General features: G+C 45.7%; 2 protein-coding genes across 8 annotated transcripts in view; one reads left to right on the top strand and one right to left on the bottom strand.

Moving 5' to 3' along the window:
- Positions 1-18,555, bottom strand: part of SHISA2 (shisa family member 2) — a 455,435-nt gene that overhangs the window by 143,443 nt on the left and 293,437 nt on the right. The gene's annotated exons all lie outside the window — the stretch shown is intronic.
- Positions 1-18,555, top strand: part of ATP8A2 (ATPase phospholipid transporting 8A2) — a 325,713-nt gene that overhangs the window by 46,801 nt on the left and 260,357 nt on the right. For 6 of the 7 annotated variants that reach the window (XM_082220253.1, XM_082220252.1, XM_082220254.1 and 3 more), the window contains exons 3-4: positions 14,225-14,324; positions 15,398-15,496. In XM_082220253.1, the coding sequence (XP_082076379.1) occupies positions 14,225-14,324; positions 15,398-15,496 (199 nt within the window). Of the gene's footprint in view, positions 1-14,224; positions 14,325-15,397; positions 15,497-18,555 lie in introns of those variants that run through there. The other variant, XM_082220256.1, reaches the window with a different exon arrangement.

Genomic DNA, 18,555 nt, shown 5'->3' with positions numbered 1-18,555 from the left:
CCAGAAGTGGTGGGGCTGGTCATTGGGATTGATCTGTACATATGCAGATCTTCCATAGAATAGAGGTTGTCATGGTTGGTTTCTAAAAACAGAACATTAAACATACAACTCCAGTGGGGTCTCCTGAACTGAATGGAAATGTGGCACATTCAAGTTAAGCTTAGCTCTTACGGACAAGCAGTTGCAAACTCAGTAACACCAGACAATTCTCATAAGTATGCAGCATTTAATTGGAATGCAAGGCAACCTAGCACCATGAAATGCTGCAAGACCGGTATTCTTATAGGAGCATGTGATATAGGGATTAGGGCAGTTGGGGGGGGACGAAGCAACTAATCTTAGTCCAAAATAGAAAAGAAAAAAGCTGATATGTGTGAGATGGCTGTTTTTGCTCTCTTTTTTTAAGTGTTAGGTCTAGGTAACTCACGTTTTTCACCTTTGACTATAGCTTCATGAATGCAATAATTTCCGTTTTCTGTGAAATGCTTGTATCAGGAGGTAGAACACAGGTGTGTCTCACAGTAAGTTGATTCCATCATTTTAAAAAGGGCAGTTCCACACCTGAGCTACACATGCAGTTCTGGGGTGCTGAGGTAGAATCCCAACAGGCATCGCCATCAAGGCCTAACAAACTTATGCTGGGTCCTACTCTGTAGCTTTTTCAGTGCCAACCGAATGCTTTTTCTCTTTTGGCTGGCGTTAGTATAATAAGATGTCCAGATTGAAGGATTGTAATATATATATTTAAAGGATTTTAGTGTTAAATTGCATTTGTTTTATCTGTCTGTATTATTTGTCATGGCCAGCCCTGAGATGCTACCAGTTGCAGGGTAGATTATAACCCTTTTAAATAAATTAATTGAATAAAAACATTTCTTTTTGAAAAATCCTTCAGGAAGTACAAATAAATATCCGTTATTGAGCCATCTTTTTCTTTGAATTGGAGTGTGTACTGGCAGTGGAAACACCTACTTGACTAGGCAGAAGACTCTGAAAAACATCCCCCATCCTCAGTCAGTTTTTACCCCTCCTTTTGCTGAAACTGTTAGACGTCACATGGTGCTATTGTTTTTATACCATCAACAGCACCTGGCTTTTCAAATCCATCATTATGAGACTAGTATCCTGTTGCTTATACATCTGCCTTTTTTAAAAAAAAAGTGACCTGCTTTAAGAACAATTATGGCTTGAAATATTGAATGAATACTTAGACATCTTTATCAGTCAGCTTAAGAAACAGCACCTGTTCTTTGCTTACTTTTTCCACATCTGTTGAAAGGTGGTGCGACTTTAGAGTGATATATTGATACTGTTGCTTCCAGACCATTTACAGGAAGGCCTCTGGCAAACAGGAATGTCATAACAATGATATTGCGCCGTGGGTTCACCTTGACAACATACAATGGGCCTGAGGCAGACAATGGCATGTTCTTTGTGAAGTTTGCACAGCTTCCCACGATGGTTCCACTTGGTCAGTCTTCGTAGCTGGTGATAAATTAATAACTGAAAATTTTACTCAACAGCCTGTTATTCTTCCTACTAGATGCCTCTCATTTAAAAGTAAAGACAACCTACCAAGTGATTCCTTTTTGTTTGGTTTAAAGGATGTGTCACTATATATAATTTGCAAAACACATGGTAAGACAGGTGACTAGTTGAAAGTAAACCTTGCCTGTATCATGAAAAATCCACCAGAAATATTTTCATGCACTCATTAAAGTCCTCCTTCCTCCTTATTTTCAGACATCGTGATATATCACTATATCATGATGTTTAGCTGGTGATACATCACAATGTTGAAAACCAGATATCGCCCAGCCCTACATAGTAGTCACCACTGCAGACACACACACACACACACACACACACACACACACTTAATTTGGATGAGAAAGTGGATTTCTGGCCAAGATGGTGCCTGAAAAGAGGCTGTTTGCTATTATTGGATGAGAAAATCCATCCTTTTCTTGGTACACCATTTGGATTATCCAGACACAAAATGTTAATGGTTATAGTGAGGAGAACACACTGCCCTTCTTGAAGGAAGGGAATTTCAGGTTGCTGTGTTTGTAAGTTGTTGTTAAATGTCAGTTGAGAAATGTGTGATTGTAGTACTGCTGTGCTTTCTGAAATACCATCCTTTGGGGACTCTAGACTTCTCCCCCCTTCGTCTTGTTGTTTGGTAAGAAGAGTATATTATTCTGTTCAACTATTCACATGTCTAGCATTTTTCTACATTAAGGAAAAACGAGGCTGTCCTCATGTAGCTTTTCTGAATTATCCCTTTTAACAAATCACACTTTGTCAACAGGTTTAGCTTTTCATAGGAATGCCTTCTAACCAAAGAAAGGTTCTCTGGATTTTAGAAGGAGATTTCCTTTGTGAAAACTAAGAGGATTGTAAAGCTCCCAAGGTTTGGCTAGGGACCAAATCAATTGACTCAACAAGACTCAACATGTTTTCTTCTTCCAAGTGTCTTCCTAAGTGCATTTATTTGACAATGGGCTTGTTTATATCGCCAGTGGTAACAGAACAAATGGACTACAATGGATGGGGCTGCATAGATCTATGCGGGAAGCTGACAATCATAGCATCAGAGGGGTTCTTTGGATTGACCCTCACAGGTCGAGAGCTACTATTTGCTACGAATGCCAGGAGAAACTAGCTTTTTGCCTTGCTGTGGCAAATGCACCAGTTACTGCCACATGAGGCTGCATTAGGCCATACATTTGAAGAACTATAATGCCACTTTAAGCTGTCACAGTTTCCCCAAAGAATTTTGGGAGATGCAGTTCTTTTTAAGGATGCAAAGATCTCGTAGGAGACCCCTTGTCCCCTCAAAGAGGTACAATATCCAGAGTGGTTTAGAGCCAGTTAATCTCTCTTCACAGGGAGCTATAGTTTTGTGAAGGAGTCTCCCAACATCTCTGTCAGTACCTTGTAACAAACTGCAACTCCCAGAATTCTTTGGAGGAAGCCGTGACTGTTTAAAGTGGTATCATAATGCTTTAAGTGTTTGGTGACCTCCAGTGCAAATGAAAAAATATATATAATAAGATAAAACTATATCGTTGTGATTTTACCACCTCAGAAAATAATGTGAGAATCAGGCCACGTTTGTTTCTTTGGAGGAGGAATGGCCTGCATCACCACAGCAGCTTTTAGTTTCCTAGCATGTGATAGCCAATGTGGCATGGTCCGTATTTATGGGTTCAGAATGTATTCTGAATCTCTTGCATCAACTTATCCCTAGGCTTGCTCCTAGAGACGACCCATTCCCCACATTGTTGTAGCTTGTCTTCGAGGGGGAAATATATGTGCTGTTTCAGGTCTTTATAGGTCCTTCTAAAGCCTTTGTTGTTTTGCTATCATTGTGCATTAAAAGTTCCATGAAAATGCAGGCCAAGCATTACCTCTGGATAACAGCAATGAATGCCAGTGCAGAAAAATAGCATTAAAATTATATTTTTATTGCTTAGGTTTCTGTTCCAATGAAAGGTAAAAACAATGCTACTTTCTGCTTTTGATTAACCAACCTTCTCAAATAGAAATCTGGGAGATTGATTTTCTCCCAGAGTTGCTTTGTTTGCTGTTCAGTTGCCTTCCTTAGTAAAATATGTACTTGGAATATGGAGCCAGCACTTTAAAATCCTCTCCTTCTGTCCCTGTCTCTCTTCTGATTTCATATATGAAATATGAAGTTGTATTTTCCACCCCCTCGGAGTTCTGCAAACATTGCTCTTTTCCCCTCCATTAAAAAATCAACTTTATGTTTTTGCTACTCTTCTATTTTTTTAAAAAAATAGGGCATAAATTATTGGCAAGGGCAATGCTTTGTCATGGCAGACCTTCTCAGCCAGCAAAGCAGGTCTGCATGCATTTTATCACCACCACTAGTTTATTAATCACCTTCTAAACCACCGTTTCCAGGCAATTTACACATAAGATAATTAAAAACAGTTAAAAGCACAAATGCAACAAAGACACTTAAAACAAGTAGACACCCACAATAAAGGTCCATTTATCCAGCTGGGGGACATAGCTGTCAACGTTTCCCTTTTTTAAAGGGAAATTCCCTTATTCTGAATAGGATTCCTCGCAAGGAAAGGGAAAAGTTGACAGCTATGCTGGAGAAGCTTGTCGGAACTCACGTCTGGAAAATTCAAATAGTGGACACCTGTCGTATTTTGCAATAAATGAGACTAAGACAAATTAAAGCTCCAATGAACTTTTCTAAACACCTTACATCTGGCCCCAAAAGGCTTGCTTTATGTAGTAAATGAGTGACTCCAGTGACAGCTGCTCCAATTTCCTCTTTGAAGTACTAATTTACTAAATGCAGGGGGTTTTCTCTTTCACCTGGAGCATTCAAAATTGGGGCGCGCACACACACACAACCCAGAACTTGACACCTGAAGTTGCCCAGCCACTTCCATATTGTACTTCGTCCCCAGCCCCACAAGCTGTTGTTGGACTCCCATCAGCCCCAGTCATAGAACTGTAGAGTTAGAAGCATGGCCTGTTGCCAGGGATGATGGGAGCTGTAGTCCAGCAACATCTGGTTAGCCAGAATAGTAGTTCTGACTCGTGTAAGGCCGATTCCTATGTTCCTGTATGTATGTGTCCCACCTTACGTACGGTAATAGCTGCCACACAGCTCCATTCAGAGCAGCAGCAGTTGCCATATTGAATCTGAAGCGGCCTTGACGTACTGGTTGTGATATATAAACGAGACAGATTTATTGTTTGAGTAGTTGTGAAAACACATTATGTGTTGAGTCAGGCAGCAAAATGTTTCCAAGGCTGTTCTCTTAGCTGGCATTCTTTGAAATTCTGTTCATATATTCTTATGCCACTTCTGTGCGGTGCAGCTTATATCGTAAACGACTCTCAGCTAAAACATGCCACCAGTATTTTTAATAATCCACCCTCCCCACCCCTCCACAATCATCAGTTGAACAGAAAGGATGGAGCAAAATGCGCTACTGTTCACATAATACCCCAGATGAATAGACAATAAACAGAAGTTGGAGAAGTTGGATGGTGCCCTGTTATTTAAACTAGGGGTGGCAAACTGGAAGCCCAGTGGCTGCAACTAGCTCCCATCCTGACTTACCTGGCTCCTTCCCCAGTTTCCCTGTACCAAGTTGGGTGTGCAAGGCAGTGCTCATTAACCTCACAGATGCCCCTGCTGATATGCGTATGCTTCTAGGACCACATTCAAACCATGCGCTTAAAGCACTACGGTACCACTTGAAACAGTCATGGCTTCCCCTAATGAATCCTGGAAATGGTAGTTTTATGTACTAAGCTTGAATCCTAGAACAATAGGCAAGTAGGATCCTAGAACACAACAGCTGACTGGCTGATTCTGCTTCCCCTCCTGGAGCCTGATTGGTCTTTTCCTGTAAGCCAATCAGACAGGACTCATTGTGTAAATAATGTATATAAAAGCCTGAGGTTTGGGGGGGGGGAGGGCAATTCAATCACTGTTTTACAAGCTGCAATAAAGAGCATGAAATCACTACAGAACTCTGAGTATATTTCAGGTAGTTTGCTAAGGGTGTTGAGAGCCAACAAGAGACCCCTATTCCCCTCCCACAGCTACAATTTTCAGAGCGGTTTAACAGTCCACCCCTCTTCCCAGGGAACTATATACCAGATACTGTGAATTACAAGTGAGGAAAGCGGTGTACTGTGCAGAATTCCTGTAGGCATCTGGTTGGCCAATGTGAGAACAGGATGCTGGACTACATGGTCCTCTGTCTCTAAGATTCCCCCCACTTTTTGAGCACAACACTTATTTCTTCATTCTGATTTCCTTGCAGTTTTTCTCTCATGGTTTTCTAACATTACTCACAATCTATAAACTGTAGCCTTCTTGCTTTTCATTTCTATTTTAATACTATGATTGACACGACCCTTGGAATAGACTGGATTTTAATTCCTTGCTAGCCATAACTATGTGCACTTCTTATTGCATAACAAGTTTTTTTAATGCTGCTTTTTTGCTTTTTTAAAAAATAATGAAACCATTAATTATTTTTTATTTTACTTTAAAAAAAAGACGCTGCCTATTGCAATTGCTTTTAAATCAGGGATGGAGCAAATGAAACCTATTGCTAGTAAAATACAGGAATTAGTGTTTAATTCAGTGAGGGGGAGCTTGCAGCCCTCCCAATGTTGGACTCCAAGTTCCATTAGCCCCAGTGAGCATGAAGAATGGTCAGGGTGATGGGTATTGTAGTCCAACAACATCTGGAGGGTCAAACATGTTTTCCACACCTGTTTTAAACTGTTTTATTTCTGGCTTTTATTCTTATTTAGAGTCGTACTTTGGAAATCAAACGGAATCCGTTCTGGAAGTCCATTCGACTTCCAAAACGTTCAACTTCCAAGGCAGGGCTTCCGATTGGCTGCAGGAGCTTCCTGCAGCCAATGAGAAGCCACAGAAGCCCCGCCGGACGTTCAGCTTCCAAAAGAACGTTCGCAAACCGGAACACTTACTTCTGGGTTTGCGGCGTTCGGAAGCCAAAACATTTGACTGCTGAGGCGTTTGTCAACCAAGGTATGACTGTATTCCTTTTATATATTGCTGTTTGTAGTGTGTGTGTGTTTACTATTTTTGTAAACTGCCTTGAGGTATTTGAAGAAAAAGTGGGGTATTAATAATTTAAATAAGTACTTTTAAGCATCCCATTAAACAAATCTGTTTGATCTGATATCAGCCTGGTAAAGTGCTGAGATATCGGAGGCTGGATACTGGAAGCTCCTATAGAGAGGGAAGCTATGAGCAATGGGATAAAGCTGACTACAGTATTAACAGCCTTCATTACTAGCCGCCCCAACGCTCAGCATTTCTCTTTCACGCTGTCAGGGAACTGACATCAGAGGAAAGGGAGTTGGTAGGTCTCCCAGAGACTGGGAGAGAGTCAGCAGCTAAAGCAGGGACAAGGAGGGGGAGCGAGGGGTCTCTGGAGGAGGATCTCAGTAATGCTGAGAGAGACGCAGCAGCCCAGGCAGGAAACAGCAGGGGAGAGAAAGGGGTGAGAGACACATCCAGCGAGAACAGCGGGGAGGTGTCAGAAGCAACTGCTGGGAGACCCATGCTTCGCCGGAAGCTGCCACGTCGTGAGTCCAGGAGACGCGTTTCCGTTAAGGAACTTCTTTGCTGGAAGCGCTTCCGCAGGCAGCCACTGTCAGACTCTACTAGTGACTAGAGCAGACATGTCTGAGGAGCTCTGTCACACACAGAGGTTTGTGGGGCCGCACAAACTCTGAATGGGGCACAATTTTAAGCACAAGCAGCTAATCATCCCCTGACAGCAGTCTGACAGTCTTTGTATGCTGCCTGTGCAGGAGAAAGCATCATGAGCAACCCAGCCGGAACCGGAGACGCAGGGGTTGGAGCTGGTCCAAGCTTGGAAGAAAGGTATCAAGCTCTGGAGGTCCAACTTGCGCTGCAGACGGCGAGGCTCGAGGAGAGAAGGGCTCAGGATGCTGACAAAAAGGGGAGAACCACTCAGTTCCCCAGAAAGGTACCAGGATTGGTGCAGAAGTTTGGGGGGGACCCCAAGGATTACCATGCCTTTAGGACCGAGATGCAATATGCCCTGAATGTGCAGTTTGATGAGTTCCCTGATGAGGAATCGCGAGTTGCTTTCGTAATTGGGCATCTTGAGAAGGGGGCGCGGGACTGGGTTCGACCCCTGATGGCAACGCACAACGATATCCTAAAGGACACTATGAAATTCTTTCGTGCAATGGATATCATGTTTTCCAGCGATATTGAGGAAGGGGTGGTGCGCAGACAGCTAATGGCTTGCAAGCAGGGAAGCAGATCTGTCCGTGAGTACTGGACTGAATTTACCATGCTGATTCACAGATTGGGGTGGGATTTATCGGCAGCACCCATTCAGATGCTATTTGAAGAAGGTCTTTCTTCGGCTGTGAAAGACGAGCTGTCCAGGAACCCCAGGGCGGTGTCTATGGATCAGCTGACCAAATCTGCGCTGACCATTGGAGCGCGCCAGGAGGCAAGAGCCTTGGAGAGGCGGGAAGGGAGAGGGGAACGTTGGAAGGAGTTACGCATTCCAGACATTCCTGAGCCAGCTTTCCCGCCGGCAGAGCCGATGGAAATCGGAACAGCCCGCGCGCGCGCAGTTTCAAAGCCCAGTGAGGGGGCGAAGAAGGAGGGAAAGGGAGCCCGGAAATGCTATCTCTGCCAACAGCCAGGCCACTTTGCCAGAGTCTGCCCCCAGAGGAAGGAATGGCAAGGGATGGTGGGAGCAGTTGAGGGGGGAGAGCAGGGAGAAACGGAGCAGGTAAAAGCCAACGCCTGGTTGCCACCGTCAGGGCACTGCAGCCAGGCCAAAGAGCAGTGAAAGTGCCCGTGCCAGAAGCTCCTCGACCTGCTCTAGTGATTGAAGTGTCGCTAGAGCTGCAAAATGGACACCCCCTAAAAATAAAGGCGCTGTTGGACTCAGGCAGCTCCTGCAATTTTATGAGCAAGGAGTTTGCTGCTGAACATCAGATACAGACTATCCCTTTAAGCAACCCCCTGCAGGTGACCACGATCGATGGCAGGGAACTGTTGGGAGGAGGAGTTAGCTTGCAGACCGTCCCAATGATAATGAGGGTGGCAAGGCACACAGAACTGATAGCGTTTAATGTGGCCACCTTGGGAGGCGCTCCCATTATTTTGGGAATGAGCTGGCTAGCCTTACATGATCCGCTGGTGGGCTGGCATCAAAGAGTGGTTTCCTTCGGTTCAGCACATTGCTTAGAACACTGCAGGGGGGAAAAGGGGTCAGCAGGGGCCCAAGCCACCCTGGCAGGGACTGAAGTAATGGGGAAGGGGAAGGTGCCACCACAGTATGCTGATCTCAGCGACGTGTTCAGCGAGAAGGAAGCTGACCAACTACCCCCGCATAGGCCCTTTGATTGCCAGATCAATTTACTCCCTGGAGCACAGCTTCCTGTAGGCAAGTTGTATGCCATGTCAGACAGGGAAATGCAGGAGTTGCGAGCGTTCATTGACAAGAACCTGAAGAGAGGCTTCATCAGAGAGTCCAAGGCAGCGGGGGGTAGCCCAGTGTTTTTTGTGGATAAAAAAAACACGGACAAGCCGAGACTGGTATGTGACTTTCGGCGGTTAAATGCAGTGACAGAGCCGGCGGCTTTTCCTATGCCCAGGATTGATGATATTTTGACCAGGGTGCGGAAAGGAAAGATTTTTACAAAGCTGGACCTAAGGGGGGCGTACAACCTGATACGTATAAGGAAAGGGGATGAATGGAAGACCACCATGTTCACCCCTTTGGGGGCATTTGAATACCTCGTTATGCCTTTTGGATTACAAACAGGCTCCGCGTGTTTTCAAGCCTTCATGGACCACGTACTGGGGCCTTTGCTCTACAAGAATTGCGTGGCCTTCTTAGATGACGTGTTGGTGTATTCGGAGAATGAGGAGCAACATGTGAGAGACGTCAGAGAAGTGTTGAGCAGGCTGCAAGCCAACAGGCTGTGGGTGAAACTGGAGAAGTGTCAGTTTCATACCAAGGAGGTGGAATTCCTGGGGTACCGCTTGTCAGACAAGGGGTTGGCCATGGACCCCGGCAAGGTTCAAGCGGTGCTGGAATGGAAAACACCCAAGACCAAGAAGGATGTGCAGAGGTTCCTAGGGTTTGGAAACTTTTATCGTAAGTTCATCCGAAACTTCGCCCACCTGACGGCGCCCATCACGGACTGTCTCAGCAGTAAAAAGAAGTTTGTTTGGACGGGGGAGGCGGAGCGAGCGTTTGAGGAACTGAAAAGGGCCTTCGCCTCTGATGAACAACTTCTACATGTGGATTTACAAAAAAAGCTGAGGGTCGAAACAGACGCTTCTGACAGAGCCATAGGGGCGGTGCTTCTTCTGCAGCCGGGGAAGGAGGGGTCAGAGTGGCGACCGTGTGCCTTCTTTTCGCGAAAGCTGAACAAATCTGAAAGGAACTATACGGTGTACGACCGGGAACTTCTTGCGATTCATGAGGCCTTCCGGAGATGGAGGCACCTGCTAATTGGTGCACAACAGAAGGTGCAAGTGTGCACGGACCATAAGAATCTAGAGTATTGGAGAACTGCGCGAGTGCTCAACCAACGGCAGTTGAGATGGGCCCAGGAGTTCTCCAAATTTAACTTTGAGATTTGTTACGTACCAGGCCCGGAGAACGTTAGGGCGGACGCTCTCTCACGCAAACCTGAATATTTGGAGGGAGAGGGTGCACCCGAAGAGACCCATGTCATTCCCGAGGACCGCTGGGTGTGTGGGGCGGCATTGGTGGGGCAAAGGGAACTGGTAGAGGGAACGGTGCAGGATGAATACGCCCAGGACAAACTCAGGGGTCTCAGGAGGGAGGGAGACAAACCCGGGGGTTTTGAGGAGAGAAACGGGGCGTTGTACTACAAGGGAGCGTTATACATACCTGAAGGGGAATTGAGGGAAAAGGTACTCAAGCAACTGCACGATAGCCCCACAGCAGGGCATTTTGGGCAACACAAAACCATGTGGCTGGTTACCAGGGAATTCTGGTGGCCCAAGGTCAGGGAAGATGTGCGGGAGTATGTGAGAGGGTGTGACCAATGCCAACGAGCCAAGGGGGAGAGGCGGGCACCGGCAGGTTTATTAGAACCACTACCCACGCCGGAAAGGCCATGGGAGGCAGTGGCAATAGATTTCATGACTGATCTGCCCAGGTCCAAAGGGAAAACAGCCATCATGGTTGTGGTAGACCTGTTAACCAAGATGGCCCACTTTATAGCCTGCTCACATGCGGTCACAGTGGAAGAAACCGCTAAATTGTTTGTGGAAAATGTGTTTAGGCTGCATGGCGCCCCTTTGAGGGTGGTTTCTGACCGAGGGAAACAATTTACTTCCAGGTTCTGGAGGAAGCTCATGAGCTTATTGCATGTAGAGGTGAATTTCTCAACTGCCCGTCATCCAGAAACCAACGGGCAGGCGGAAAGAGCTAATGGTGTCCTCCAGCAATATTTGAGGTGTTATGTGAATGACAGAGAGAATGATTGGGTGGAGAAGCTGGCGTTGGCAGAATTTGCCTACAACAATGCAGAGAACGTGTCCACGGGGATGAGCCCCTTTTTGGCTAATCACGGGTGTCATCCCCGAGCCTTCCCAGGGGGGGAAGGGGAGAACTGGAGCGTTCCAGCCGCAGAACAGTTCGTTGAAGAAATGGAAGCGATCCATCGCCAGCTCCAACTTAATTTAAACAGGGCAAAGGAGGAATATAAGAGGCAGGCAGACAAAACCAGAAGGGAAGGGGAAAGCATTAGGGTGGGGGACCAGGTGTGGCTGTCCACCCAAGGGTTACCATTCAAAGGAGGTTGTAAGAAGTTAAGACCCAAAAGGCTGGGCCCATTTGAAGTCACGCAACAGGTCAACCCAGTGGCTTTCAGACTCCGGTTACCGAACCACATGAAGTTGCACCCAGTGTTCCACAGGTCGTTGCTGTCACCGTATATAGGGGACAGAGAGGGGAGGGTCAATAGGGGACCAGCTATGGAGGAAAAAGAACACAGCTACCATGTAGCGGAGATTCTCGATTCCAGGTGGAAGGGAGAGCAAGTAGAGTATTTGGTAATGTGGGAAGGGGAGCCGGAGTCGGAAAACACCTGGGTCAGGGCAGAGGATGTAGATGATGAGGTTTTGATTGAAACTTTTCATCAGAGATTCCCTCGTAAACCCCAGCCAGTGGCGAGGTTCCGGAGGGAATACTTCGCCACCACCGACGAAGAAGAAGAGTTGGAGGGGTTCTCTGATTCCGAGGTGGAGGAGGATTCAGCGAGTTGGAACGAAGACCGATGGAGGGAAATGTTCGAGACGTCTGAAGATGAAGAGGATTCTTTTCGGGGTTTCAGCTCCTCACCGCCCAGAGGAGAGAGTAGGGGCGGGGAAGAAGGGGGCCCTGGAGGGGAGGTGGATGTCAGGGAACTGACATCAGAGGAAAGGGAGTTGGTAGGTCTCCCAGAGACTGGGAGAGAGTCAGCAGCTAAAGCAGGGACAAGGAGGGGGAGCGAGGGGTCTCTGGAGGAGGATCTCAGTAATGCTGAGAGAGACGCAGCAGCCCAGGCAGGAAACAGCAGGGGAGAGAAAGGGGTGAGAGACACATCCAGCGAAAATAGCGGGGAGGTGTCAGAAGCAACTGCAGGGAGACCCATGCTTCGCCGGAAGCTGCCACGTCGTGAGTCCAGGAGACGCGTTTCCGTTAAGGAACTTCTTTGCTGGAAGCGCTTCCGCAGGCAGCCACTGTCAGACTCTACTAGTGACTAGAGCAGACATGTCTGAGGAGCTCTGTCACACACAGAGGTTTGTGGGGCCGCACAAACTCTGAAGGGGCACAATTTTAAGCACAAGCAGCTAATCATCCCCTGACACACGCGTTTCCCCTATTGTTTTGTAAACAGAGCTTTTGCATTGCCCTGATTCAGCTAGCTAGATATCATTGAGTGCTAGATATCCTTGCCTCTTTATGTGCCGCCATAGGAAAAGTTCCATTGAAACTGGGGAATCATTGCGCTTGTGCTCTGAACAACATCCGCACAAGTATGTGTGTATAGCCACAACACATGGGAAGCTTCCTTGGGAGAGCTGATCTTACATTGGTTAAGGAGGCTGGCGAAATTGGCATATGTTGAGGGTGTCAAGTATGAAGCAGGGAAACAAATGAATCTGTGCCTTAAATAATGACATTTAAGTGCCTCTCTGTCTTCCAGGGTTCAGATACCATATGTCAGCTGAAGAACGAACCCACCTGTTCGTTATTTATAGATGATGCAGCAGAATCATTGGTGCTGTTTGGGGGGGAAATGGAGGGCTGAAGATAAGGAGGAATGAGCGCAATCTCAGATTAGAGCTTTCAAGGCGTTCCTCTTCACTTAAGAGGAGGGACCGACGCCCTCCACACTCAAAGCAGAATGCAGCTCCAGAGCTAATCTTCAGATGCAGGAAGCGGGGAACCCTGGTTGTAGAGGAACATGCATGGATGAAGGCGATATATAAAATTGTTAACAAGTTTAGTGGCAGTAGAATGGGTTGAGTGCTATTGAACAAGTAGTTGTTACTGGATGATTTGTGTGGATGAATTGCAAGGCAGAATTCGGGTATGATGTGCATGTGTTAGCAGGGTGAGTGTTGTTGTGCATGTTTGTTCTTTAAACTGCTTGGAGACCGTCATTAAGCTGTGTGCGACTCTGTTAAATGATGAATAAACAAATATCCATTGCAAATGTATTTGCATTGTTTCGATGCCATTTTATTCCATTGGCACCGTCTTCTCAGTGTATTCTTTTCCTTCCTCTTCTTTACTCTTACCGCACTTTAATCTGTGTCACATGCATTCCCACCCACAATGATGCTGCAACATTATAGCTGCTAATGACAATATCATGGGTGTCTTTGGAGAATAAACTATTTGGTCCTTTAAAAACAAGTTACTGGCAATACAATGTCAATACAATTTATTAAGAGGTGGAAGGGGAGAACTTGACACAGATGTGCTGTTTTCAGCAGCATAACCTGAAGCTAAAATAATCTCATAGAGTTCAATCCAGTGCCAATCCTACTCAGAGAAGGTCCACTATCATTAAAAGGCATGGTGAACTTGGGTCCGTTTTCAGCTTTCAGTTTCTGCTGAGATTCCTGCATTGCAGGGAGTTGAACTGGGGTTGAAAACACTTGGGGTGCCTTCCAACTTTACAATTCTATGATTCTGATTAATTTCAGTGAGTTTACTCGAAGTAGGACTTAATGGCATGCAACCCATAGAGAACTGTCCATGGTACTGAGGTTTTCTTGTAAATCAAGAATAGATTTTCAGAGCATTTGGATCCCATTAAAAAACCTTGCTGGTTCTGATAATCAGGACTCCAGAATTTGTGGAAACCAGCAGAGTTTTGATATATGGAATACGATGCTCGCTGCAGTTAACTGAACGAATTTGTTGGCTGTGTGTTACAGTAATCATATTGGGTTTTTTATTATTTTTTTATTTTGCTAGACATCTCAATTTATAAAGGCTGAAGTTCACATATTGATTTGAAAGAACTGACTTGATTTCCCCCCCAGCTGGTTTAATTTAACGTCAGTTCATTTGGTACGGGTTTCCTCCCATGACCTTCTAAACGAAGTCTTCCATTTATTTCCTTTTTTGTTTCTGAAAACTTACAGCACAGCCAAGTACAGCGTGGTGACATTTCTACCTCGATTCTTGTATGAGCAGATCAGAAAAGCGGCTAATGCTTTCTTCCTCTTCATTGCCTTATTGCAGGTAGGCCTCTGTTGCGAAATTAAACTGACTACATTTGTCACTCCGTTTAATATAATTACAAGTGAATGTTCTGGGCATATCTTTCCTATAGCAATGATGAAACCCCCGAACTGTGCATGGCACAGTGATCATGCTCCATAGAATCAACGGGAGTGATTGACAGCAAATTCTTTCAGACTGTTGTTCTGTACTAAGGGCTTCCAATATCATGCCTTTCCTGATGTTGCTATACTACAACTCCCATCACCCTCGGCCATACTGGCCGGGTCTGATGGGAGTTGCAGTTCAACAACATATGGAGGCTAACATGTTGTCTACTCCCATAGGTAAGTGTATCAGAGCAGAGCTGGGACCAAGGGTAGCAGTAACTAAGCCTAGACCTGGAGGATGTATTTTCCAGCTTAGGGTCTCTGAGGCTCAGGCTAGAGTAAAACAGGCCTATTGACCACACAAAGGGAGAAAGCCAACCTGTATTTGAAATGATCCTGGGATGCTTCAGTCAGGAGCCTTTGTATTGTTTGCCAATTGAAAGGGGTCAGTGTTACACACCTCTTGTGTCCCTTAGCAGAGCTCTGAGCCCATGCAGTCCAATGCAGCTTGCTAGGTTAGGCCCTAGTTTCAGAGGCTAGTGACGCATTGCACCACATTTATGTTGTAGAGCCCTAACACTGGTTTTTAGAAACAAAATGTTCAAGACAAGGGAATTTATACTGGAGAAGCACCAAGGGGGAGGAGATGCTTCACCCTTGCATTGCCCAGTCGTTCTCTACTCTAAATCACCCCACCAAACAATATTTCCTTCTGTATTTGGAATCCCATTGAAGAAAAGCGGTAGAGAAAGGGTCACAATTTGGAGTAGAGAAGCAGCAGGTAAAGAATAGATTTAAGTTACCCTCACTGCTCACCTTTCAACTACAAGTTCTTTCCTCCAGAAGTTGCTTTTCATTTAGCAAATGGCATCAGGAGTTTTGGCTTTTTTCTCTCAGTACTTTCCCAGTAGGAGAAAACATTGGTCATAGCCGTGTTCTAGTAACATTAAAATAATAATAATTATTATTATTTTCCCTTTTCAGCAAATTCCAGATGTCTCCCCAACTGGAAGATATACCACCTTGGTGCCACTGCTATTTATTCTCACAGTTGCTGGCATCAAGGAGATTATTGAAGACTATGTGAGTATATGTTGGGCATTTGGATGAAATAGGCCAACCATCTATTGTTGGAGGGGAAGCGCCGTAGCTCAGTGGCAGAGCATCTGCTTTGCATTTAGAAGGTCCCGGGTTCAATTCCTGGCATTTCCAGGCAGGGAGAGACTTATGTTTGAAATACTGGAGAGCCACTGCCAGTCAGTGCAGGCAGCACTGAGCTAGGTGGGCCAACGGGTTGACGTAGTATAAGGCACTTCTCTGTCTTTTCTAACCAATGTTCCTCCGATCCTTTGAAACTTAGATGTGGTCATGCAAGAGACATTTGTGTGTATGGGGCAGGAGCCTATAGAGACACCCGTGGACACCTTGCATTCAAAGGACACCAATTGTGCATCAGGATGTATTAGTTACAGTGGTGCCCCGCAAGACGAATGCCTCGCAAGACGGAAAACCCGCTACACGAAAGGGTTTTCAGTTTTTGAGCTGCTTCGCAAGACGATTTTCCCTATGGGCTTGCTTTGCAAGACGAAAACGTCTTGCAAGTGTTCCGATTCCCCCCCCCTTTTCTAAGCCGCTAATAGCCTTTTAGCCGCTAATCCGCTAATCCTTTAATAGCCGCTAAGCCTTTAATAGCCGCTAAACCGCTAATAGCGCTAATCCGCTAAGACGCTAATAGGGTTGCTTCGCAAGATGAAAAAACCACTAGACGAAGAGACTCGCAGAACAGATTAATTTTGTCTTGCGAGGCACCACTGTATTTATGTAGTTTCCTGTTATTTAATTCCACCCTGCCATTGCAGCCAGAATCAGTACAAAACCATAAAGGAAGAACAAATGTGCTAAGAGTAGAGGCTGAGCAGGAAATCAGGCCTTTGACTCTCTCTCTCAACCCATCTACCTAGAAGTGGCCATTCCATCAGACTGTAAGAGGATACTGGATTAGATAAGCACCTGGCCTCTGATTCATCAGGGTTCTTCTGTTGTTACAAAGCTTAATTTTATATTCTGAGATAGGCCCCACTGAGTTCAGTGGGGCTTACTGATAGGTGAGTCTATGAGGGTCTGTAGTCTTAATGGGCAGCACTGCTTGGTTATATGAACTCTGTCATATGACCTGCCTAATTACCAAAGTTCTCACAGCACATCTGAAATACAACAACATAAAAATGGGTGGGATTCAACATAGCTCTGAAGGACTTGTGCACGTGGGGAAAGAGGTCCACTCACAAGTCCAAAACAAGACTTTTCCACCCTCTTGTCCCCTCTGCTTACCCCTTAAACATGATCTGGGGTTTTCCCCAACCCTCCAGAGCAAATGCAAGGGGTGCACAGGGGGAAAGTCCTGCTGTTTTTTTGGACCTTGGTTCTTGCACGAAACAACTTAGTTGAACCCTGCCCTGTGAGTTGCTATGGAGATGCAAAAGCGTGCACACATTTCCCATCAGTTTCAGATGTTCCAGTTGCTGCTCTGCTTCTGAGTCTTCTGGCCACAGCAGGTCCACTGGGGTACGACCTTGCCCCAGAAATCGGTGCTAGAGCTGCCAGTTCTTAGTCCCCACCAGAGCAATGTTTCATCATTTGCACTTATTGCTGTGGCCAGTGACCAAGCCTGATGCGTGCTGCCCAGATAATGGTTTGCAGGAACATGATGGAGGGCTGAAAAATAGCTCTCACTTTGTATGTAGAAAGTTCCAGGTTCAATCCTGGTGCCTCCAGTTAAAAATAGATCAGGTTGCAATTGATGAGAAGGGCCTTTGCCTGAGACCCTGGAGAGCTTTTGTCAGTCTGAACAGATGAGGCTTTGCTAGGTGGACAGCCTTACCCAACCTTCCTCCAGAAGCTTTGGACTACAACTTCCATCATCTGATTCCATTGAGTATGTTGGCTGGGGCTGATGGGTGTTGTAGTTTCTTCTTCTTTGGTGATCACTTGTAGCTGAGTAAGATTGTCTTCCATAAATATGGTTTTAACAGGGAGTCCGTAAGTGACTGTGGAGGCCAATTCTGGATCTACACGTTCTTCCACGGTGGGGACATTGGTTTCTGGGTGGGAGTTGATCACAGTGTGGATTTGCCAAGCGTGCCTTCCTCTTAGCACGTTTCTCCCTTGCGTCCTGAGTTCGAGTGTCTTCAAAGCCCATGACACCTTTGGTACAGGCTGTTCTCCAACCGGAGCGCTCGAAGGCCAGTGTTTCCCAGTTGTCAGTGTTTATACTACATTTTTTTAGATTTGCCTTGAGACAGTCTTTAAACCTCTTTTGTTGACCACCAGAATTATGCTGGTTGTAGTTTAAAGCATCTAGAGGCTCTGGGTTAGAGAAGCCTTGTCTGACCTTTGATAAGGCAGCCTCCTTTGTTCCTGACGTGATGCAGCCGTAGTGCTAAAATTTAACAGACCTGGCCCTGTAAATTGCCTGGAGAGAGGTGACCTCCTGGGAACCACTATTCAGCTAATTTCTTTGGAGGGAAAGAAATGGATAGAAAAGTGCAGCAAACAAAACTAATTACTTCATCACAGACATCCATCAAAGAGAATTAAAACTGTAGCTGTAACAGAGCCTTCCTCAACAAGAGGTTTCCGAGCCACTGTGCAGGCAGAAACTCCCCATGTGTGTCTCTTTGGATCCTAGCCAAATTCATTTGGCATTTCTTTGCAGACAAAACATTTCAGCTTTACCTTGAGACAGACCTTTAAAGCCCTGCTTCTATTGAACACTGATGAAGTTATGCCACCGAAATAATCCGTCCTTTGGGACGTTTCTGCCCAGGGCTCCATGATGTCTGCACAGCCTTGGAATTACCGGCACAAAGTTGCATTTTTATTTTATTTTATCTAAAATGTATAGGTGAAGCAACATACCATGTGTTGGACATGGCTCAAAGCTGCTCCCTTGGTTGGTAGAAGGTAGAAGAGCTAAATTTGGAAATGTTTGCCTGCTAGACGCAGGCCAGGAATGGTCCATAATGCTGGAGACATGGGAGAGTGGATTTGGATTGTGGTTTGTTGTGGTTATTGGGTGGCCTTCAGCAGTCTGCCTTATCTTCGCCTCGGTTCCCATCTGTAAAATAGTAACATTATTGACC

This window comes from Podarcis vaucheri, assembly GCF_965113315.1.
Source record: "Podarcis vaucheri genome assembly, chromosome: 4".
NCBI lineage: Eukaryota > Metazoa > Chordata > Lepidosauria > Squamata > Lacertidae > Podarcis > Podarcis vaucheri.
This window is presented reverse-complemented; position numbering and strand designations above follow the sequence as displayed.